This window comes from Sorex araneus, chromosome 9 (assembly GCF_027595985.1).
Source record: "Sorex araneus isolate mSorAra2 chromosome 9, mSorAra2.pri, whole genome shotgun sequence".
Classification (NCBI taxonomy): Eukaryota; Metazoa; Chordata; class Mammalia; order Eulipotyphla; family Soricidae; genus Sorex; species Sorex araneus.
This window is the reverse complement of record NC_073310.1, coordinates 48,413,816-48,438,605: the sequence shown is the minus strand read 5'-3', so window position 1 is coordinate 48,438,605 and position 24,790 is coordinate 48,413,816. Positions and strand designations below refer to the sequence as shown.

General features: G+C 39.0%; 1 protein-coding gene across 13 annotated transcripts in view; it reads right to left on the bottom strand.

The window, feature by feature from the left end:
* Positions 1 to 24,790, bottom strand: part of PARD3 (par-3 family cell polarity regulator) — a 645,483-nt gene that overhangs the window by 12,113 nt on the left and 608,580 nt on the right. For all 13 annotated transcript variants that reach the window (XM_055147130.1, XM_055147126.1, XM_055147128.1 and 10 more), the window contains one exon: positions 6,449 to 6,569. In XM_055147130.1, coding sequence (XP_055003105.1) covers positions 6,449 to 6,569 — 121 coding nt within the window. The remainder of the gene's footprint in view (positions 1 to 6,448; positions 6,570 to 24,790) is intronic.

The following is a 24,790-nucleotide window of genomic DNA, read 5'->3' as shown; positions in this document are numbered from 1 at the left end:
AAATAAAAGATATGATCTAATATGTACTCATGTGCACATATGTAGTTTTAAAAAACATTTTGTTAAGTGGGTTTTCTACATAACTGATGAAGAATAAGAGTTTCTAATTCAATCTTTCCCTATCTCTGTTTGAGAGAATGCATAGAAAACAAAAGTAAAAAGTGAGAAGTTGGGAAACTCCAACAACAATAGTGAGTTTTATGTTGAAATATGGAATGTAATCAAGGTAAAGAGAAAATGAAGTGAAATTCATCAGTTACGCAGTTGGGGGTGGGGGGGGCGGCGGGGGCGGGAGGTATACTGGGGTTTTTGGTGGTGGAATATGGGCACTGGTGAAGGGATGGGTGTTTGAATATTGTATAACTGAGACATAAGCCTGAGAACTTTGTAACTTTCCATATGGTGATTCAATAAAATAAAAAAAGAAAAAAAATTTAAAAATAAAAGAAAAAAAAGTGAGAAGTTGGTGTGTTGTGAATGAAAGCGGTGATGATGATGATGAGGGGGTGAGGGAGGGAGAGAGAGGAAAGGAGGAAGGGAGGGAGAGAGAGAATATGATGATAATGCTATTTGTAACTAAAGGACCAAGACAACTCTTTGAGGCTCAGAATTTGTATTTTTAGTAATTCATATGGGTTGGCCTTACTATGAAGTCCATCCATATATTGATAAAAATGGCAATTTAAAGATTTGGAAGAGAACAGAAATAATTTTATGCTACTAAATCATGTAGAGAAAATACTCTGTTCACTTCCTTTAAAGTGGGTATTGATAACTTTAGCAACTATTTACAATAGACTTATTTACAACTTTTAATACAAAAATAATTTAAACTAGAGCAATACTGCTTGTGAAGCTGTCAACCAAGAAAGAACTTCTTTTCTTTTTTTTCTTTTTTTTTTTTGGAGTCAAAGCAAAAGAGCCCACTATGAGGAAGTGACAGCAGACACCACTTAAATCTTCAGAAAAAAAGAAAATGAAAAGAAAATCATCAATTCCCCAGGTGCAGGATAGGCAGCTGGGCAATCTCTAGGTGCAGGGTGGCTGTGTACTAGAAAAGGGCTTGCCAGTGAAAGCAGGTAAAATCCTAAAAGAGTTAGAGGAGCCATAAAATAGTCCAAGTTGTGAAAATGGAGCGACGGACAGATTTTGCCCCCCATTTGTTTAAAGACAGCTAAGAAGAAAGCTTGGGGGGAGAAAGTGATATTCACATTTCAGAGGATCAATTTTCTATCTGAAGGACTAAACTACTTTCAGTCACTACCAACCTGGTATAGAAAGAACTTAGCAATACAGCTATTAAAGGCTCCATTATCCCATCTATCAATCGTCTCAGCCAGCAAGCCTCCTTGTGGGCAACACTCAGGTAGCGGCAAAGTTTTAACAGTGTACTGTACTTATGTCTGCAGCCTGCAATTTAATTCTTTTAAAAGCAACACTAAGTCCTGTCCATATCAGAGCTCTGTGATAATAACCCCAACCTCAGCTATTGTTCCATTATCTTACAGAAGATTTAAAACAACTTGCTGCTTTATTTATGTTGCACCTGGCAGTGTCGGGGGGGGGGGGGGGGGGGGAGAAGTAGCTTTCTTCTTCTTCTTCTTCCTCTTCTCTTTCTCAACTTGGGAAAGAATTCACTTCAATTATGGAGCTAAGGAAATTTTCTGGGCCTCTGCTCATCTAAAGACCTTTTGTACCTCAAATCAGCTCCCTCAGGCCTAAAACGTTATTTTGAACAAAAGCCCAGAAACAGGTGCATTTCAAACTGCTGGAGTTTAGAGAGAACATTTTGAAAATGGATGAACTGAAAGGGGCTGCTTGGCTGAATTTTCTGCAGCATCCCCATTTGTATGTAAGGTAATTGACTTGGATATTTCTCTGTATGATACATCTGGTTGCACTCTGCATGTGGGCATCACTAACAAGCACTGCAGTTTCAACTAATATGGTCTATATTGTATACATAGCCTGAAGATGAGCTTGTGGTTCCTTACAATTAAAACAACTACCAATAATTCCAATGGATGAGATTGAGGTCTTATCTTTCCCAAACACAGTGACCTTTTAGGTCAGAAACCACATAGATAAAGAAAAAGACATTTCAAGATGCTCCTTAAAAAATATTAATAATTTAAACATAGCACTGTAGCACTATCTTCCCATTGTTCACTGATTCACTCAAGCAGGCACCAGTAACGTCTCCATTGTGAGACTTATTGTTACTGTTTTTGGCATATTGAATATGCCATGGGTAGCTTGCCAGGCTCTGCCATGCGGACGAGATACTCTCGGTAGCTTGCTGGGCTCTCCGAGAGGGGCGGAGGAATCGAACCCTGGACGGCCTTGTGCAAGGCAAAGACCCTACCCACTGTGCAATATAAAACATAAATACAAAAAAACCTGAAAGATTAAAGTTATAGTTCAAGCAAAATTTCAAACAAAAGCAGCTCTTATGCAGACAAAAATGAGAGTTGGTATGAAAATTACATGCTATGTAGAATTATAGTAACTTGCAGTCCATTTACATGATCGGTAGAATAGAGAATACTCAGCAAGATTCCAATTATTTGGAAGTGAAGAAATAAATAAATAGAAAGCAAAGATAAGGTCAACTTGTGACCCACAATTTAGGAAATTATTCCATTCCTAAGGTAATCAGCCTGTCATCCAAATAATTCCCTTCTCACTTCTAGGAAATAATAATTAATACAAACCAAATTTCTGGCCTGAAAGTAGAATGACATTTTGAAACACAATAATTTGGCCTATGACCTTCAGTGGTTGAGTTTTTAAATGTACAAGATTTTCTCAAATGTTTTTCCTAACATGATTGTGCAGAATGAGTGGACAACATAGAAACATAAGTCAACATAGTCACAATCCTCATGATGTCATATAAAAATACCAGATTGAATCTTTTTATAAATATTGTAAAAAAAAAAGAATATCAAATCATTTCTACATCTCCCAGTGAAAAACCTCTGGAGCTAAGAAATAGAAAATGCTTATTTAGCCTCAAACACACTTGGATGTTTTGCGCGTAGTTAGACTGGTGGAATAAGAGTTCTTCAACATAGGTTTCTCATTTTTCAAAGTTAGATATTTAAAATATATTCTGGGGCCAGGGTGAGAGCTCAAAGGACTGGGGCTGGCATGCAGAGGTCCCAATGCAATCCCAATCCAGTCCCTTGGGCACTACCAGGTGGAGCCCCAGTGACCCACAAGTGCCAATTCTTCTAGATTTAAAGTTTCCGCAACATCACTCTGGACCTGCAGAGCAGGGCACTACCAGTCCTGAGTACTGAATCATCAGTACTGCACTGACCACTGTACCCTCACAGCTGCACCCAGGATCACCAAAGATGACCTCTGGGCCCTGAGCACTGCTTGGGAGGGAGGTCACCTCCAAAAAATAGAATCCAAATATAAACTCCAAAAAAAGTGCTTGGGGGGTTGGGAGGCTGGGGAAAGCAGTGAGGGGTGGCTGGGTCATGATCAGTGGTGCCCAGGAATCACTCCTAACTGCCCAGAGATCACTCCTGGAAGTGCTCTGGATACCATTATATGGTGCTAGGGATTGAACCTGGGTTGCTCGTGTGCAAGGCAAGTGCCTTAGTGCACTGTCTCTCTGGCCCCCGAAAAGGTGTTCTTTTAAGTCTCTCCTCACCACCAACAACTGGTTTGGGTTTGGGTCCTCTGTTATATAACATTCCCTGTCTACCCCATCATAACTTATACAAAGTATTTTCCCCCCAAGTGTGTTCTTCTGAACCACACAATGACTGGAACATGGTATGAACTTAATACATTTAATGACTTAATAACTTAATAACTTAAACTTATTCTTTATTAAAAGAATAAATGTTGTAAATACACAAGTTTCAAAGTCACATTCCCAGGCAAAGTTAAACAATATAACGTTGCCCTTCAAGTGGTAAAGCTGTATCTTGTGGGGAATGAGAAAGTCTTGGAGGGTTTTTCAGGGTCAGAACTGTGCATGGGGGAGCCACTTCTGTATGTAGCTGATATTTCTAATTCATTATACTCATTACTCTTTCAAGGCCCTTGTGCAAATATACACACATATGTAGTTAAGAATGTTTACCACACATGACAAAAGAATTCTGCCTTTAGAATGCAAGTAGGAATAACTTGTGTTAATTATGCCAAATAATACGAGTAAATTAACATAATTCTGTCATGTTGCTACATAGAATGATTTAATTAACTTGATGGTCTTAGAAATAAAAACCCTAAATACTTTAAAATATCATTAATAGTAATATTGTTGCAGACAATTAGAGATTTTATTCTTAGATATTGAATCTGCTGAGCTTGTTTTAAAGGCTCTCACAGTCAAGCTAGCATGGATTTCAGGGAGAGCTTTCATTGTTGGACGCTGACTTCTTGCCATTTGTTCATCTCCCACACCTGAAATAAGGTGAAGCCTTTCTGGCTCATACTTCTTATCTCATTTCCCCTTCTTCACCTTTCATACACAAAATGAATCTTCCACAAACTCCAATTTTATGACTAAGATCCAGGATCCAAACTCTTCCTAGGCTTCTGTTTTTGTGGAGTGTATATGGAAGCTATTTGGATTTTAAGGCTAGGAAGGCAGTCAGCATTGATCCAAAAATCGAGAGCAGAGCTTCTCTGTGTTAGCATGTTTTGGAATGACCTAGAGGGCTGCTAATGCACAACTTTCTGGGTCCCACCCACAGAGGACACTACACGTGAGGCAGAGCCCAGGAATGAGTGTGTAACTGGTTCCAGGTGAAGCTGAAGGCGCTGCCTGGGGACACAGCGAAAGGAAGCGTCACCTACACACAGTTGTGTCTATTCCATGGGAGGAGTTACCCTTCATCTGTTTTACTTTGTACTCAACTTCTTACATTTGACTTTCCTAGAAGGGCTTAGTAATTGATATGCAATTAACCATTCTAACCTCCTTACCTCTGGAGTTTTCACAGAAAACCAAGCCAAGTCACCTATTATTCAAGCCACAGAGGAATAGGCCAGTCCTGGTAACATCCTTCTTCAGACTTTCAAGCTAAAACTTAAGTTACTAACAGCTCTCTCTCTGTCTCTCTGTCTCTCTCTATTCCCCCCTGTGTCTCTCTCTCTCCTTCCATGCAACATAACCCAATTTTATGCCAACTGCATAATTTACCCTTTCCCACATAAAACAGGACCATTTTGCCACTTCCAACTTTTTCTAACGTCGTTATTCCTTCTGTTTCTATTCTCTCAAATAACTACTATCTTTAGATTCTTAACCTCTTGAATAAGTCATCGACTTTTTTGGGAGTCTAATACCTCCCCTACTTCACTCACATGCATGAATGACATACTTTAGACTACAGTCTTACCTATCTTCTCCGAGAAGCTGGACTCAAAAAATATATCATTGTGATGAAAGACTCCTAGTAAGTGCAACCTGCATCCAGTTGGAGAAAGCTGAGAACTACTGCGCTAGACTACTGAGTTCTCGTGCTCCCTCTCAGGAAACAATGCTGTCTTGGGTTACACTTCTAGAAGCTACAGGCCCACTGTATCTACCACCCCACCAATACTGGAAGACACATTACCAGGAGTCTCGAGTGTTTGCCTTCACTTTCTTCTTTATTCCTCCAATTCCCATTACAGAATCAATCCCCTCTCCCCATCCCACTTCTAAGGGACAGTCCTTGTCCTCTAAGCACACTGGCTACAGTCACACTTCCAATTGATTTTTCTATCTCCAACAACCTATTTATTTGTTCCTAATTGAATGTCTCTGAAGGTTCCAAAAATATTCTTTCAATTTCTCATCATCTTGCAACCCCACATTTACTCTATTATCTCCTATTCCCAGAGGCCCATCAGAGCCCAAATCCAGGGTGGCTGGAGGATTCACATACCACAGTGTGAAATTTGGACTTTATCATATGGGAACTGAGAAGCCATTCAAAATTCTGTAGAAGTTCCCTAGGGTGGCTGTGCAGTGGGTGGGTGCAAGTAGAGATATATGCAGATAAATGAGAGGGATTCGACAAATATCAAGTAACTGCAGAAGAATCCTAACTCAAGAATTACTGAATATTGTACTTCATATATAGCAGATACATAACAATTAGTTAAACTAGTTCTGGTTCTGATTCTGAGAAAACTGTATACAGAAAAATACTATTCTTAAATGCGTATTTGAGAGGAAGAATCCTTTGGCTATGTCTTGTCATCAGGCAAATGAAACCTATTATGCAATGGACAGATGGTGCAATAAGATATAAAATGAAATTAGCAATGATGAAATCCAGATGGAAATAAGGGAAAGGTCAATATGTTAAAGGTCAAAGGAATTTGGCTCCATCTTGTCTCATTTTATAAAGAACTGAGGTCATAGCTTAGTGGTTTTTACTGCAGGGAAGGCCTTTCTATTCATTGTGCCAAAGAACCAAATACTGACCCAGGGTTGTTCAAAGCTGTAAGTACGCCGCCTGTCTTCTACATCTTCATCCTGCTTTGCTTGCTGAAATTCTTGCCGTAGACGCTGTATCCGATCATGGTTGCTAGGAGTTGATCTGTTGCTAAAAGAGAAAAGGGGCAACAATGAACACCCTTCAGAAATACAATCTGTGAATTGCAGTTGCTAGGAGGAAAATGGCAGCTTGCTGTGAAATGACGCTATTTAAAAGGAAGTGAATCTTAAAAACAATATCTGGGTATTTAAAATGCATTTTCATTTTGTTCTTATGATTAAGCCGTATTGAAGTTATTTCAGACAGATATTCAAGAGGGTGAGTAGTATTTTTAGACATTCCTTTTTATGCAGTTCTTTAAAAGTCTCATTTCCTTTCTTTAAGTTGGCAAGGTGTTGGCAGCAACAACAAAAAAATTTTTTTTTTGAAAGGACACTGCATTAAAAGTGAAAAATAACAGGGTCCCATCTGAACTCCTCCACCTTTTCACTTAGACCACTGAGATGTAATTTCTTAGTATTTATGCAGTGGGCATAATTATTATTACTCTAAATAGCATGGTAGTAACAATCAAGTGAGATAACAGTATATATTAGTTTCACACATGAGTTATTTTATAATGTTATTACATAACGTTTTTATTTGTGTTTTCAGCTATATACACACAAAATCAACACTCATAGCATCAATAAAAAATATTTTAAAAATCACTTCAGGTGATAGCGTGATATAACAAGTTAGTAAATCATAATGTGGAGTAAAGCAACACCCAGAAGTACTCAAACCAGAGGTTCAGGTTTCAAGTCTAGCAGTGGTGTGCCCATTTTGGAGAGAAGATGAGGCAAGAGTCCAGATTTGTCTTCTTTCTAGTTCAGTCATTTCACTATCACATGTAGAATTTTTTAGTAAAACACCTGTCAGATTCCAAAGCCCTCCCACCTGTGAAATCGTATAAAAACAAAACAAAACACAGTACTTTGAGAAGTGATAGAGGTGACCATGATCTTCAATGTCATGGCATTTTGGGCTACTACATTCCCTGGGCACTGATTTATAGTCTATGAAAAAGCTATTCACGCATTTTAGACATATAGTTTCCCCTGCAAAGGCAAAATCAAAACTTCAGACATCTTCAGGACAAGGGTCAAGTCTTACAGTCATCATATACACATTCCAAGCTGCCATCAGAAGGGGCCACTGTGAGCTACAGGAGATATGCTCTTTATTGACCAAACAAAACCTTGCTTACTCCATGTGTATCTGAGTTCTTTTGGTGCACACCCCTCCCCTGCCGTCATCTGATTTGTGAATGATGTCTTAGAAAGAGAATGTCTATCATAGTAGAAGACACGCAGTTCTCAAACAGGTAGAGCTTTGAATAATTTCACACATGTTGAAGTACTCCAAAGGTGAAAAATCCCAAATAGGAAATGTTTGGGTATAGAATCAGTATTAACATCTTCCAAGAATATGGAATGGTCTTTCATCACTTAATGTACTTCATGGGTCACTATCACCTTGGCTTTCCTATTTATTTCATCAGAGCTTCTATAATATCCTGTCAGTCCTTTCAATTTCATTATGTTCCTAGTCACTAAGAGCTTGTCTTTCCTTTTTTCTTCTTCTGACAAATCTTTTGAAAGCTTCCACCTGGGAACATTACAGGTTAATGGATCTCAAATATGCTACTTGACAATATGTACTTTAGTCCACATTTGGGCTTCCCCTCCACATTCTTGAGCCAGGCAGGCTGTTATCTGGCTTAAAGACAGATCTATAGCATCTTCTACTTTCAAACACATAAATGTTTAATTATGACTTCCAACTAATATCTCCTTGCTGTCTATTTGAAACTGTGATGGTGAGGATGTGAGGGTAGATTTATAAGGCAGAGACAGGAAAGTGAACATTCTGAATCTCACTGCCATATTTCCAGCTATGCTTCTTTTGTTTCTATCAAATTTCATCACTTTTCATAGGAAAGGGCTGGAGCCATAGCACAGTGGGTAGGGCATTTGTCTTGCACATGGCCGACCAGGATTCGATTCCTCCATCCCTCACGGAGAGCCTGGCAAGCTACTGAGAGTATCCTGCCCGCACGGCAGAGCCTGGCAAGCTCCCCATGGCGTATTCAATATGCCAAAAACAGTAACAACAAGTCTCACAATGGAGACGTTATTGGTGCCCGCTCGAGCAAATTGATGAACGATGGGAAGACAGTGATACAACAGTGCTTCATAGGAAAACTGTAGAAGGCTTGAGTGATAAAGTATTTTACAAGTTTAACTGGAAATATTTTTCTATGATTTTCTTGTAGCACAGGCAGCTTAAGGCTCATAATTATTAGATTCATGACATCCAAATCATTGATGAAAATTGTGATTTCATCCATGTGATTGGAAGTGAAATCTCCCAATGAAGAAAACTGGCCCAGTGTCACTAATTTTAAATTCCGGGGGACCTGAAGATCTCTGCAGCATGGGACCAGTTCTGGAAGTTACTTTAGTCCTGATTTTTCAATCTGAGCAGCTGGTGAGATGACTGTTTCACTTTCTCCCACTTGCTTGCTTTCTTCTTCGCTCTAGAAAACACTGACCAACTTGCTTAAAACTAACAAAGCCACTCTATGGTTGATGTTGGAAAACAGGCTGCAATGGTTTTCATGATTGATGATGACTTCCAAAGACTGGAAGACCGTCAAGCACCCTTGGGGAATAACAGTTGGCAGTGTGAAGGTGAAATCCTGGCTTCAAGAGATGAAACCATCACAACTACACACTTCTGTTTCTCAGGCCAGTCTACAATGGGCCAATAATTCACATTTGGATTTCTGAAGTTCTCAGTTTGCTCTTCTGCCAAGAACGCAAAAGAAAATGTTAAATATTCATTAGCATTAGTGGCTAATCCCTATGCACCCTAATCAACTTATATTTAGGTGCAATGCCAAGTTAAGTTGCTCATTATTTGGGAGAATATCATACAGATACCACCTAAGTCGATCAGATGGGTGAGACAGTAGGACTCTTAACAAGGACTTAGTGAATTCTAATTTACCAACAGACCACAAAAAAGGAGGGATGAGAAGGGGAATTATAGATGGTTTTGTACTTAAAAAATCCACAGAGACAAAATGCAGTTTAACTCCAACACTATCACTCAAGCTTTCAGTTACAGATTGGCATTTTTGGCCTACCTAAAACTTTATTTTACACAACACACACACACACACACACACTGTGTGTGTGCATGTGTGAGCACATGAATGTACATTTTTAAAAACTAAAGGGAGTGGGCTAGTTTTAGTTCAGTCATGACTGTAGGTGGACTGGGGTGGGATTGTTTTTTGAGTACGGAGCCACACCTGGTGGTCTTCGAGAATTACTTCTGGCTCTGTGCTCAGAGGCCACTCCTGGCAGTGCTGGCGGATGCCCTATGGGGTGCTAGGAATCAAATCACAGACTGTTGCATGTAAGTAAAGCAGCATACTCCCTGTACTATTTCTCCTAGCTCTATAAGTTTTTCTTTTTCTTGCAGGGTTAAGGAGAGGCATATTGACTCACACACTATGGAGGCTCCTAGTCCTGCATATACAACAGGACTCTGAATTTTCTGGAATTCTAATTTTTCCCACCCATAAATACACTGGGGATTGTGCTCTCCCAGGTCAGAGGTGAACTAGACTTTAGAGACCATTCAGATTGGACCATGGCATCTTGTTTTGCAAAGCAGTTGCAGACAACAATTCATGCTGACTGTAGTAATGATCCTGTCTGTGGGGCAAGCACGGAAGTCTGTTCTGCAGCTGTGTGCCTCAGGCATGCCAACTCAACCTCCTCCTCAGGTACAGGGGCTGACAAAGAAACTTTACAACACTCATTCTCACAAATGCATATTGTATTATAAGGGCACCATTCAGGAGGTTGTTTTAAAATAGGAATTGACTGAAACTCCCCTTGAGATTTTCTGATTCATTATGTCTAGTGCAGAGCCAGGGAATCTGCTTGTATCAAAAGTAATATGGATGCTAGATAGACATTGAAAATAATGCCTGTAGCCTCATACTTGGGACAAATTTCAATGCCTTTGGGACAATTAACTAAAGAGTCATCTAAAAGGTGGGGGAGTTAGATGGTTCCCCCTGAACCAGGCTGGTTTCTCTTCCCCTCACCTCTCCTCTCCTCAAATCCCCATTCCTCTCTCCTGCCATCTCGGTTCCCCTCCCCTCCCTCCCTTCGACTCACCTCTCTATTCTTCTCCCTTTCCCTCCTCTCCTCCTCTCTCCCCAAGTCTTCTCTTTATTTACTTTCCTCTCCTCCCCTCCTTTCCTCTCCCTCACATCAGAAGTACAGATCCCTTCCACTCCAAATTAAAAAATTCACTTATTTTATTTTTTAATCTTAGGTGATCCCCTCCTCTACCATCCCAAGTCTATAACCTGTTAATTTGCAACCCTCCTCTATATTCTGCAAAAGCTGCCAATTTTGCACATTGTTTTGCTAGGCTATTTACCTTCCCTATCAAAGATAAAGCAAGTGATTCTCTAGTAACAGTCTCAAGAAACAAACATTTAAAAACGGACAACTTAGCATTGTCAATATAGCCTTGTCTCTCCTAAATCATCTATTTATTCTCATCTTTCTAACCCTGGGAATACTGGACTACAGGTTTGAGCTGAAAATTATCTTTTTTGCACAAGCAGAGGTTTATAGAAGTTTGTTATGTGACTGATGAATTCTTTTGCAGTTTTCACTTAGGAAAAGAAAGTCTAGAAAACTGAAGCAGAGAGTACAACTTGAAGATCCATAATTCAACAGAAGGAAGAGCAGCCATCTTTTTTTCATAAGGAGGTGCCACTCTGTTCTGGTAGCTTTCCTCTGAAAAAAAGATCATGAAAGGGAAGGGAAGAGGTCGACACCAGGAAGGGCTGAATCATGGCCTACTTCCCAAGATGCTCAGAATGGGACAATGATTATGATCTCTAGTACAAGATATGGAAGACTTCCAGAAAAGGAAGAAATATGTGCCCCTATCTTGCTGGAACATCCCCTCTTTCTTTCCATTGCTCCATTTCTACCATTAAGTCAAGAAATCAAACTCTACATCCTTGAGGTCTTTTCCAACTAATCCATTCATTTCCTATAATAACTATTATTCCATCCAAATATTGTTTTACAGTATCCACCATGACTTGCATTTAAATGTTTTCCTTTTTTGAGTTAGAGCCTATATATAACTATAAGCAGACTTCATATATTACATCTGGTGGTATGACACACTATTCAGCAAATATTTGTAAGACAGATTCTAAGGTGTTCCCAATGACCAGCAACTGCTAGCTTTCATGCTGTATGCAATTCCTCTGTCCTGAATTTGGTAAGGGCCTGGGACCTGTTTCTAACCAAAAACATGGTGTAAAAGTCACAAATGTGTATAATAAGAATGCCATATTGATCTTGAAAGTCTGTCTCCTTTCTGGGTTTGAAGAACACCACACATTTTAGAGCTGCAAAGAGCAAAATGCTGCCAAACAATTCCAGGAGCAAGGAAGTAAGGGATTTCCTAGTGGAGTCTCCAAGTGAGAACCCAACCTGTCTGATACCTTGATGACACACCTGGACAAGACCCAGAAGAGAGGATTCAGCTAAGTCGTTTGCAGACTTTAGACACTCTTCATGATATACTAAACATATGCTGCTTTAAACTGTTCAACCTGCATTACTTTCTTTATGTAGCACTGCAAAGCAAATAACCGTCAATGCTGGTACTGGTCATGTGATTTGGTTTTGTGAAATGATAAGTAGTAGGTGTGATAAAAGTAGAAGCTTGAAATGTGGATTGCATGATGGGTTTGCTGTCCATGTCTCATTAACTGTCGATGCCACATAAACTACCTGAATCTTCTCATAAACACCCATCCACCACCACTACCACAGCTCCGTAAATAATGTTTGGCAGGCTGGATAGTTATTCCCTTCCATCCCCTTATCAAGAGTTTTGCTTTTGTTTCTTTGTAAATGCCCTAGGAATGCACAGAACAATGTCCAGATTTGGAACCCAATAATAACTTTTGCAAATTGTTTAGAAAAGCAGAATAAAAAAGAACCATGTTATGGACAAGTTTTATCAATCATCATTTATATTTTGATTACACCAAAAATTTAGACTCTAAGAAAAACTATACAAAGTAAATACAACTGCAAAAGATGTCACTGAAAAATGGTGACTACCAGGTCTGATCACATAAAACCAACAGATTGTGCTTTCCTCTGAATGCTAAGATATATTCAAAAATGCCCATAAATCTGTTCAATTGTTCTGGGACTCTCCTTTTGTCAACCTCCCAATCAATTCACCCAACATAACTCATTCTGTCTCTAGCATCCCTAAAAATCAACACCTGTGAGACCAAAAAAGCAAGTGGGTATTACTAGAGGGGATGGTGAAATATACTCGTCTACCCAATCCTTCAGTAAAATGGGACTCACAGGCTCATTCTTTAGTTTCTCTCTGGCAGATTGGTGCCATGTCAGGATTTGGGTTAACAAGCAACTCTCAGCAGATACTCCCGGCAATACTGGTTTTGCTTAGTTTCCAGGAGTCCAGGTCTTTAAAAATTGGGATTTTTCTCAAAACCACCATTTTTTTAAAAAGAGGTATACAGTAAAGGTTCTAGTTGCCTTATTGGATTCTATCTCTAGTGTTTTCACTTCTGCTATTTATTTCTCAGACTAAGCAATGTTCAGAATTCTAAGCTCAAACACAAAATTCTATCACAAGTGCTAGTGGACTTCACACCTGCATTTGGGCATTCAATTGCTGGGAATGCAAAAGGACATGATTCGATTCTTGTCCAAATTAAAAAATACAAAAAGTTCTTTTTCAAATCTTACCTGATATCCTGGAAATAAACCAACATCACACTAGAAGCTTCTTTTTTTCTATGGATTTATTTCTGTCACACCCGAGATGTTTCAAACTCATACCAGAGGGGAAACACTCTAGATTTCTACTGATGGCCAATAACTCTCTGCTTATGTAACTCCTCTGCTATTCTTTTCTGAATTCTGGGATCCCATAGTCAAGACTTGTGAACTGTCATTATGGTCTTTATTATGTCATTATGTCAACATCCTTGTTAAAGAAAAGATACAATATAATAAAGCTTCCAGGACCCATTCATTCACAGTCAAAGGTGCCATTGGGGGAGAATTAGTCTAAAACTGAAGGGAATCGGGGCCGGAGCGATAGCACAGCGGGTAGGGCATTTGCCTTGCACTCGGCCAACCCGGGTTCGATCCCCAGCATCCCATATGGTCCCCCAAGCACTGCCAGGAGTAATTCCTGAGTGAAAAAGCCAGGAGTAACCCCTGAGCATCGCTGGGTGTGACCCAAAAAGCAAATAAATAAATAAATAAATAAATAAATAAATAAATAAATAATAAAATTGAAGGGAATCCTTCATGGCCCAAAGTCCAACTCTTCTCAAATTCTAGGGAATGGAAAACATGAAGGAGTTGCTTTATTTGAACCAAGTCTAAACTTCAGCCCTTTCTTGAAGTCACTTAAAATAGTCACCAAGATTGGAATAGGAAAAAAAATGACACGGAGAAACATATGTAGGGCAGACCTGTCACAGAGTATAGAAGCAAGCAGGCAGCAATGACCACAAGCGTCTCAGATCATTAAGCAATGTCTTACTGTGATGTCATGCAAGGATGTACAGAACTGTAATCCTTTCAAAACAGACAGATTGTCAGCATGATAAAGTGGATACAAACAAGTTCTTGAGCAGGCATAACTAAAGCGTTGGGAGGAGGAATGGCACAAAACAAAATGGGAAGGCTAGCACAGTGTTCAGGTGCTGTTGCTCCTCCCGAGTCTACAGGTAAACATTTTTTTCACCTCCATCTTCTTTTCTACACTGATTAGCAACTCCATAAAATATTCTGTTGCGTGTAATCGGCAGACAAATAGTTCTAATCTACAGATGTCAGAACTGAGTTCTTAATTGCTGTAAATTAGTGCGCAAACACAGGTTTCTCATTAAACCCATTACACCCCGTATGTTAAAATGGAGCACTTGTCATGTGTTCTCTCTCCTGGCACTCAAGTCAGGAGCATTCTTTGTAGAATCCTAGGTACACACAGAAACATAGAGAAATTGTTGGTGTGTGTGTGTGTTTCCTATGGCTGATCTATTTTAATTATTGAATAGCAAACTATCTAGTGGCAGTGCCTGGTTGCTTTAACGTTGAAGAATGCCCTCCCACGCAGTGCTCAGGAGATCTGGGGGTTCCAGTTAAGATTCTTGGTTAATGGGCCAGGGGCACAATGCAAGGACCCATATAAGGAATCAATGTTAAACTCCTCAGGGGCTGGACTTATCTGCAACACAACTGGCAGTAACTGGGGGTCAGGGCACTCCAGAGCCACATCTGGTGATGCTTAGGGAACCACGATGATGCCAGGAATTAAACCTGGGTTGGACAACTTCTAGGCATGTGCCGTAATTGCGGTACTATCTCTTGGCCCCTTAATTTTAATGAAGAGCTTCAATGTACATCCATCTCTACTTTTCCTCAGCTACAATGGTATCACCACTCGGTGACAGCTTTTGCTAATCCTAGTGGAACATCAAGCGTTTCATCCACTGGCACTCAGGTTTGTCTCATCACCCCTATAGGTGAAGAAGCACAAACTGCTAAATTAATGAGGAAAGAAAGGAGAAAGAAAATGTCCCTGAAAACTGAACTCCAGCTTTCGACCTAGCTAAGAAATAGGGGCTTTCTCTTCTAACTCAATCTTTGGGGCTGGGAGATTTATGAAGAATGGGGGAAAGGGTGGAAGGGTTAAACCAAAAAATGTATCAATTACCAATCTACAAATAAAAATAGCTCCTATGCACAAGCTTCATTAAGTTTTATCAGCAAGCATCTTAGGGCTTTACACTCAAACCACAGGTCATAAATTCACAGTGAATCCCCCATATGTTCACCAAACACCTGAATTCAATTTCTCTTCTGGTTGTGAAGCGGGAATGTGATGCTCAAATTAATTATGCATGCAAAGTTAGTTTCTAACAAGGGCAGCTTTTTTTTTTTGCTATGCTAAAGGGTATTTATAACATCCAAAAATTGGAAATGGATCTTTCTTCTATCTTGGCATTTTGCATTCCATGATGGTGTAAATTCTCTCCTCCAAATCTGAACAATGACAAAACTAAGTTGGTGAATGCCTTGCAATTTGTATTTGTATTTTTACATTGTATTTTTTTCTATAGATAAATCCAGATATCTGAGATATGTAAAAAATGGAGTTTTTAATATTTACTTTCAGGTAGTTAGAAAAATATTCCTATGGGTATGTACAAATCATCTTGCCCGATAAAAGTCCCAAATGAAGCTAACTGGCTATATTTATGTGTCTAAGTGTTCATGTAAAATTAGCGACTTAGGAAATATGTCATTTTCAGTTTATTTTTACAATTTTGCTCATCAACTATAATACGAAAAGAATTATGAGAAACTTATGCAAATCCCAAAGGCACTTACTTTCTTTAGCTGATAAAATTCATTTTCAGATTCTGACACCCATGATTTGTTGTCCATTTCACACCAATTTCAGTGTAATAAATCATAACAAATTAAAAACATACAGCTACATTCTTCGGGTTAAAAAGGTGGTCACCAAAGCTGTTAATACTGCATTTGCTTCTCATGTGATGGGTCAGAGGGAGCTTCCTTGTCTCCATCAGGAGCACACTGGGCGGGATCTCACTCTGGGTCCCGCTGTGGTCATTGGGTAACAGAGCTATCATTTCGTAAGCAGCAAAAGCTCAGGAATGTACCCCTCGTCTCATTTTATTACTATCATCACTCTTCCTTATTAGCCTGTCACTAGGACCAGGCCACAGTGAGAAAAATTTAGTTTTACTTTTTTGTGGGGAATTCCTCCAGCTACAAAGAACACACGTGTACAAACATACATAATTTCAGGGCCCACCAATAAATATGCTAAAAAAGACATTCTGCTGCTAGCCTGAGGTAGCTTTTCCTGACTGGGGCATTTCACAGAGATAATCGAAGTTGATGCTATGTGAAAAGATTATTCTAACCATAGCAGCCAAGCTGTCCACAAAGTAGGCACTTAACCTCAGCCTAAAGTAGTACTAATAAGCACTGTATCACTGTATCACTGTCATCCTTTTGCTCATTGATTTGCTCGAGCGGTCGCCAGTAGCGTCTCCATTTGTCCTAGCCCTGAGATTTCAGCAGCCTCTCTTTACTCATCCTTTCCAACGGTGCCACATTGGAGGCTCTTTCAGGGTCAGGGAAATGAGACCCATCATTGTTACTGTTTTTGGCATATTGAATACGCCATGGGGAGCTTGCCAGGCTCTGCCATGCGGGCAGGATACTCTCGGTAGCTTGCTGGGTTCTCTGAGAGGGAGAACTGGACAATAAGAGGTCGTGCATTCTTTGAAAAATTCCACCACTATAAAAATAATCAAAGTTTTGTTTAGACACCATACATCCTGTAATAAGAGAATTTTAAACAAATGACCTCTGAATATTGTTTCAGTGAATCACATAGCCCAAAGTCCTAAGAGAGTAGAATAATTCAGATTGAACTGGGCAAAGGACAATGGGCAAAGAAGCTTCTTCATTCTCTTGAGTTCCCAAGTAGGTAGCTTTGTGCTGCTTCAAACAAATGGTAGGGAAAAAAACCAGTTTCCCAGGTATTTCTATGATTTTAAATGTACCCTTGAACATAAAAACTTACTGCCTGGGGGCCAGAGTGATTGTACATCAGGTAGGGTGCTTGCCTTGCAAGGGTTCAATCTCCAGCACCCCATATGATTACCCAAGCCCCACAGGGTGTGATCCCTGAGTGCAGAGCCAGGAGTGAGCCCCGAGCACATCCAGGTGTGGTTCCAAATGAAACAAATGAAAAGTTACTTCCAGGAAGAAAGCACATATGCCATCTGCTTTGCACAATTCAAGATGCTATTATACATGTAGAGTTAAGGCTCAAAGTGCACTTTTTATAGGTGGTATGATTTTCAAGGACTCTGTAATCAGTGGTAAGGACATGCAATGTATTCTACTAGGTTAGAGAGTTGAAGAAAGTTTATGTTTTATACTCTTCATTCAGAGGAACCATTAGGGATTCAAAGGTTAGTCAGAGTGACCCTCAGTTCAAGTCTGAACTTCAAATTAAACTGTGCATTCAGGCATCTGAATAAAAAGTAAATGGATTTCAATATTATAGATTAATATCTCAAGGAACTAAGAAAGAAATCAGAACTACACTATGAAATTTTGGAAGCAAAAAAGGCAGTGCGTAGAAATTATATGATGAATGCTGATGACAAAATAAAACTATTGTTAGGTTTACTTTTTTCACATTAGAGAGGTTTTGCCATACAGGTACAGAAACTAATTACATAGCCATAATTTTAATTCTTTAATCATGAAATGATTATATAGAATCCATGGCTAACATTTTTGGTTTTTTATTTTGTCTTTCATGAGAACTATTTGCAAAATATTTTATAAAATTATGCTGCGTTTTTTTTTTGGGGGGTGCTGAAGCGATAGCACGGCAGGCAGGGCATTTGCCTTGCATGTGGCTGACCCGGGTTCAATTCTCAGCATCCCATATGGTCCCCTGAGCACTGCCAGGAGTAATTCCTGAGTGCAGAGCCAGGAATAACTTCTGTGCATTGCTGGGTATGACCCGAAAAGCAAAAGCAAAAGAAAAAAAAACCAGAACAAAACCAAAAACCGATTATGTTGTGTGTTTTTAAGAGAAAAAATACATTGCAATATAGTACTCAATGTTCATGTTATAATAGAATAATCTACCTAGATTTTCTGATGTAAGTTAAAATGGAGAATAACATAACAGGAAATAGTGACTCTATTAGTGGTTAACTCTGAAATGTTTTTTGAGACCTACTTTAAAAGTGGCAGTCTCCTGCCCCCGCGCCTGGCTGTCTTCACCAGGGCCCCTCGGAGTGGGGAGGGTTGAGTTTCCCTCCCCGCCCTGAGCAGAGCCCAGGCAGCTGAAGACCTCCGGAACACAGCCACAGCCATGCTCAAGGCCACTGTCCACATACTCGGATGAGCCTCATGCATGAAGGAACCAGCAGAGGAACCCAGGTGTGTGGGACCCGGGGCTGAGATCTCCAAGCCTGCTCGGATTGGGACTGGGCCTTCTCCACCCAGATCCCTCTTTTTCCAGAAACTTGGCAGTCACACCCAGAAACTGCCCCCTACCCCCCACACCATGTAATCCCATCAATGGCCAAGATCCAGAGACTATAAAACAAAGCTCCCAGAAGCTAGATCTCTTATTTCTAGTTCTCCCTCTCTGAGAACCAGGCAAGCTACCAAGAGAATCCTGCCTGCATGGCAGGGCAGAGCCTGGCAAGCTCCCTGTGGCGTATTCAATATGCTAAAATCAGTAACAATGATGGGTCTCATTCCCCTGACTCTGAAAGCGCCTCCATTGGGAAGGACGAGTAAAGAGAGGCTGCTAAAATCTCAGGGCTAGGACAAATGGAGACGTTACTGGTGCCCACTCGAGCAAATCAATGAACAATGGGACGACAGTGATACAGTGATACAGTGATACATTAAAAGTAGAAATATACATTTACTAGCTGTTGTCTCTGTTGGTGTTACTTTGTTTTTTGGGACACACCCAGCAGTGCTCAGGGCTTACTTGTGACTCAATGCTCAGGAATCACTCCTGGTAGCGCTCATGGGAACTGTACTTGGTATCATGGAATGAACTAGGCTTGGCTGCATGGAAGGCAAATGTCCTAACCTATACTATTTCCTAGTTATTGTTGTTTAAAGGAAATCTTAGATATGCCCAAATGAAGCTAGAACATATTCTTGATTTTTAAACATCTGAGAATTATTAAAATAGATTTTAATTAATAGCATTTTAGCTTCTATTTTTGCTCTTAATTAATTTCATAATTATTAGTCAATAATTTTTTAGGTTTTTCTTCTGTATACAACTTAAGTCATTTTCCAACTTACAATTATTTATTGGATAAAATGAATAGATGAGAGAGAATACAAATTTAATTTCATATCTCATTTTGTTGAATTATGCTGAAAGAACATTAGAGTGTGACTAAATTGGCTCAGAGTCACTGGTGTGTCTTTAAAATGACTGACACTTTTTTTGTAAATCACTAATTTTCAAAGTAATACCTGTAAGTCTAATTTCAAATGCTAATTAAATGCAAAGAAAATATATTTCATGTTTCACCATTTCTTCTCTGACTAGCCAGTCCCAAGAAACATACTTAAAAGGCTTTTTGATCTTTTCTAATTTTTTAAACTCAACCAGCAGTATGTAGAATGGATAAATTATAATTGCTGTTATGTGACATACTTCTGTTCATGCTTCACATATGGATCACCCTTTTTCACTATGTTTTGACCGTTTCTAACATTAAACACTATTCTGACCTATTATTTCTGGAAATTTTTTATTTAAACTGAAGTAAAAATAACATTTAATATCACTTGTAGTTGTACAACATAATGATATGCTATCAGTAAATATTGTGAAATGACCACAATAAAACCGCAATAAGTCAAGATAACATCTTCACATCTTCCTCAGTTTATGCTTCTTGTATGTAATGAGAACTAACTTTCTTTCTTTCTTTCTTTCTTTCTCTCTTTCTTTCTTTCTTTCTTTCTTTCTTTCTTTCTTTCTTTCTTTCTTTCTTTCTTTCTTTCTTTCTTTCTTTCTTTCTTTCTTTTTTCTTGCTTTTTAGGTCACACTCGGCGATGCACAGGGGTTACTCCTGGCTCATGCATTCAGGAATTACTCCCGGCAGTGTTCAGGGGACCATATGGGATGCTGGGAATCGAACCCGGGTCGGCCGCATGCAAGGCAAACGCCCTACCCGCTGTGCTATCTCTCCAGCTCCTGTAATGAGAACTTTTAAGGTCTACTCTTATGAAAATTTCAAATATGCCAGGTAATATTTTGAATCATAGTCATCCTGATGTATCTTATATTGCCCAGGACTTAACTATTTAATAACTAGAAACTAGTACTTTCAGATCCACTTCACCCATTTGGCACTCTCTCTACCTCTGGCCATACAAATTTGTCCTCATATAAAATAGCTTATTTTTCAGATTTTTTAATTTCAAATTTAAATGAAATTATAATGTATTTGTCTTTTGCTGTCTTATTTCCTCAGCATCATGATCTCAGAGATTATTAATATTGTAGCAAATTTTAGAATAAAAAACTTCACCTTTTTATGCTGAATGATATAAATACATATAATTATTGTATAAAGATAAAGCTTAATAAAGGATATATATCACATTTAAAAATACACACACACAGTGTATCACTGTCACTGTCATCCTATTCTTCATCGATTTGCTCGAGTAGGCACCAGTAATGTCTCTATTGTGAGACTTATTGTTACTGTTTTTGGCATATCGAATACGCCACGGGTAGCTTGCCAGGCTCTGCCGTGTGGCCGAGATACTCTCGGGTAGCTTGCTGGGCTCTCCGAGAGGGGCAGAGGAATCGAACCTGGGTCAGCCGTGTGCAAGGCAAACGCCTTACTGCTGTTTATCACTCCAGCTCCCCACACATATATGTGTGTGTGTATATATATATATCAGTGAACACTTAGGTTATCACAATACCTTGTCATAAGTAATGCTGCAGTAAACACAGGAGTGCAGATATCTTTTTGAATTAATGCTTTTATTTTCTTCAGATCAATTGGTTTTCTTTAGTTAAATACTCAAAAGTAAAATTTCTGGATCACAAGGTAGTTCTACTTTAGATATGGGGGGAAATCACCACTTTTTTTCATAGTGGTTATACTAATTTACAGTAATACTACACTTACTACTATTAAAGATGTGTTATCAATATGATCCATCATACAATAGTTAGAGGTTTACCAAATCCTTTATCAAAAGATTTATCAAAACCTATAACTAAATATCTCCAGCATTTCACTACATATTTCTGAGTAATTCACTAAGAGTGCTGACTCCTGATTCATTCTTGTCAAACTGCTGACTTCTGATAAGGATAAAGCATTGCCTCCTCACACACTACAATCCTAATTCCCAGTCCCAATTTCAACTCCCATGTTCCCTAAAATGAAAGCCAAAATTTTAAGATTTTTTTTGTAATTTAATTATTTGTTTAAAATACAGTGCATTGCTAATTCAGAGCACTCTGACTACTGTTTTGTTTCTTTTTTGGCATTCCTGGTTTTCGTGTGCTTAACCTTTCTTGTCTTCACCCTCAACAAACTTTTGAAAGTAAACTTTATTTTTATTTATTAATTTCATTCAAGAGTTTATGAGGGAAAGCCTTATATATTACTTTGGTGTTTATACATAATTTACAATTTGCATAGTTACATTACCTAGATTTTATTTTTTTCTAGTAATTCTCAATCCAGCTGTGAGGTCCTGAGGGCCTGACAGGTGCTCAGTCTGTCTTGATTTTCTTAGACTTTATTTTTAGAAGTTTGTGTTCACAGCAAAATTGTGAGACTGTACAGATTCCCATATGCTCCTCCCAACTTCCCTAACAAAATTCAGAGCCATTTGTTACAACTCATGGACCTTCCCTAACAAATCATTATTACTCAAAGTCCACAGTTTACACGGAGACTCACTCCTAGTGGTACCATTCTATGATTCTGTACAAATGTATAATGACATGAATTTTTCATTATCAGCATTTTCACTGTCCTAAAATTCCTCTTTGTCAAATTTTTCCCTCTTCCTTTACAACTGATCATTTCATGTCTCTACAGTTTTGTTTTCTGAAGTATTTCATATAGTTGAAGTTACACAGTAGATTTATTTTTACTTAGAAATAGGCATTGTTTCTTCCATGTCTTTTTGTGACTTCATAGCTCATTTCTTCTTTGCTCTGAATAATATTTCATTGTCTAGGTGTCGAGGGTACTTTAGTTTATTTTTACATTTACCTAAGGAATATCTTGGTTGCTTGGAACATCCTGAAAAGGCATCTTGGTTGCTTCCAAATTTTGGCCTATTATGAAAACTTGCAATAAGCATTCAAGTTTTTGTGTGGGTTTAGAAACATAATAGCTGAGTCATATGGTAAATGTATGCTGAGTTTCATAAGAAATGAGCAAACTTTCTTCCAAAGTACCTGTTCCATTTTGCACTGCCACGAGCAATAAATAAAACTAACCACTGTTCAAGATCTTCTCCAGCATTGGGTGCTGTCAAAGTTCTCATTTTCTGACTATTATAGTAGGTACCTACTGGTGTCTCATTGTTTTAATTGTATTTCTCCAATGACAAATGATGTGGGGCATAATTTCAACTATTTATTTGCCATCTGAATAGCATTTTCAGGAAGTATCTATTAAGGTCTTTAGCCCTTATTAAGTTTTGTATTGCCGAGTTTTCTGGGTTTGTTGTTGTTGATGTTTGTTTTATTGTTGAGTTTTTTCCTTTTTATTGAATGACTGTGAGATATAGTTTCAACATTGTCCATGATTGCATCTCAGACGTTCAAACACTTGTCCCTTCACCAGTGCACATTTCCCACCAATGTCCCCAGTTTCCGTCCTGCCTGCCTTCCATCACGCCCTCCCCCACAGCCTACCTCTATGGCCCATATTACTTTCTCTCTCACACTCTCTCTGTCTCTGTCTGTCTATCTGTCTGTTGGTCTGTCTGTCTCTCTCATTTTCCTTTTAGACACTGGTTTGCAATATTATTACTGAAAGGATATCATGCATATCACTTTACCTCCTTTCAGAAGTTAGTGTCCACAGTAACCCTAAGAGTTCTCTGTATATACTGGATAGAAGTTATTTATCAGACTACTTGCCTTTTGAAAATATTTTTCTTTTTCTATAGATTTTTAGACACAGTTCCACACGATCAAACCTATCATAGCTGTCCAACTCCAATATTTCTTCTCGGAGCTTCCTGTTCCCCAGCACAGTTTCACAGGCTGCAGTCCTCATGGATTCTCTAGCAAATCCTGAAGCCTACCTTCATCATTGTCCTGGGATGTATTAGAGCATATATTCTGTAGCTTCCTAAAAGGGAATGCGCTAAAACTTTCTTTTTTAAGTGCTTAAAAATATTGACTTTCCCTCTGCCTCCCCCTAGGAATCCCGGCTGCTGCCATCTTCCAGAACTCAATGAAAAGCCCAGGTGCACGGGAGCAGTCACAGCAAACGTCAGGCTTCACGGGATGGGGATGAGCCGGTCCCTCTTGTCCTCCCATTCCGATGGGACCCTGAGGTGATGCCCACTAACTGCTTCCAGCTACTATTTAAGTTTAATAGCCATGATCCTTAATAGCCATGATCCAGACACATACAAAAGAGTCTCAGAACCAAGCAGCTGGCTGCAGAGATCTCTCCAGACCCTAATTATTAAAATTTTAGAATTTCAGGAGTGTGGCTGCACAATATCATATGCTATTCATAACAAGCAATACAAAATAAATAGTCTAGCATTGCCTTTTCAGCAGGTTTGAGTGGTGGTGGGAAAATTCCAAATAATAATGGTGGGACTGGTGTTGAAATATTGAATGTAATTAAGGTAGAGAGTATTGTGGAAATTGTTCGGCAGGGGAAGGGTTGGGATGGGAGGGTACTGGGGACTTTGGTGATGGAAAATGTGCACCGGTGAAGGTATGGGTATTTGATCATTGTATAACCAAAACTCAAACATGAAAGCTTGTAATTATTTCATGGTGATTCAATTAAAAAAAATTTTTTTTCTACTCTAACTATTCATTGAAAATTTGGATAGGTAAAAAAAATGCAGGTTAGAAAACAGTATCCTTCAATATTTATATGTATAGCTCCATTGTCTTTTAGCTTCCAAAGATGCTACTGAGAAATCGGGTTCTCAGCTATTTACACACTTTTTGGAAGATCACTCTATTATTTCTGGCATCCTGAAACTTCACTATGCTGTTATCTTTTATTTATTTATTTATTTATTTTTTCTTTTGCTTTTTGGGTCACACCCAGTGATGCTCAGGGGTTACTCCTGGCTTTGCACTCAGGAATTACTCCTGGCGGTGCTTGGGGGACCATATGGGATGCCGGGGATTGAACCCGGGTTGGCCGCGTGCAAGGCAAATGCCCTACCCGCTGTGCTATCGCTCCGGCCCCATGTTTTTTTTTCTTTGCTGTTATCTTTTAAAACTGGATTTTTTCTGAGCAGTAGATATGTCTAGAAACTTAAGTTTTTATTTCTGTTTAAATTTCTAACTTTATTTCTGCAATAATTTCTCCATTA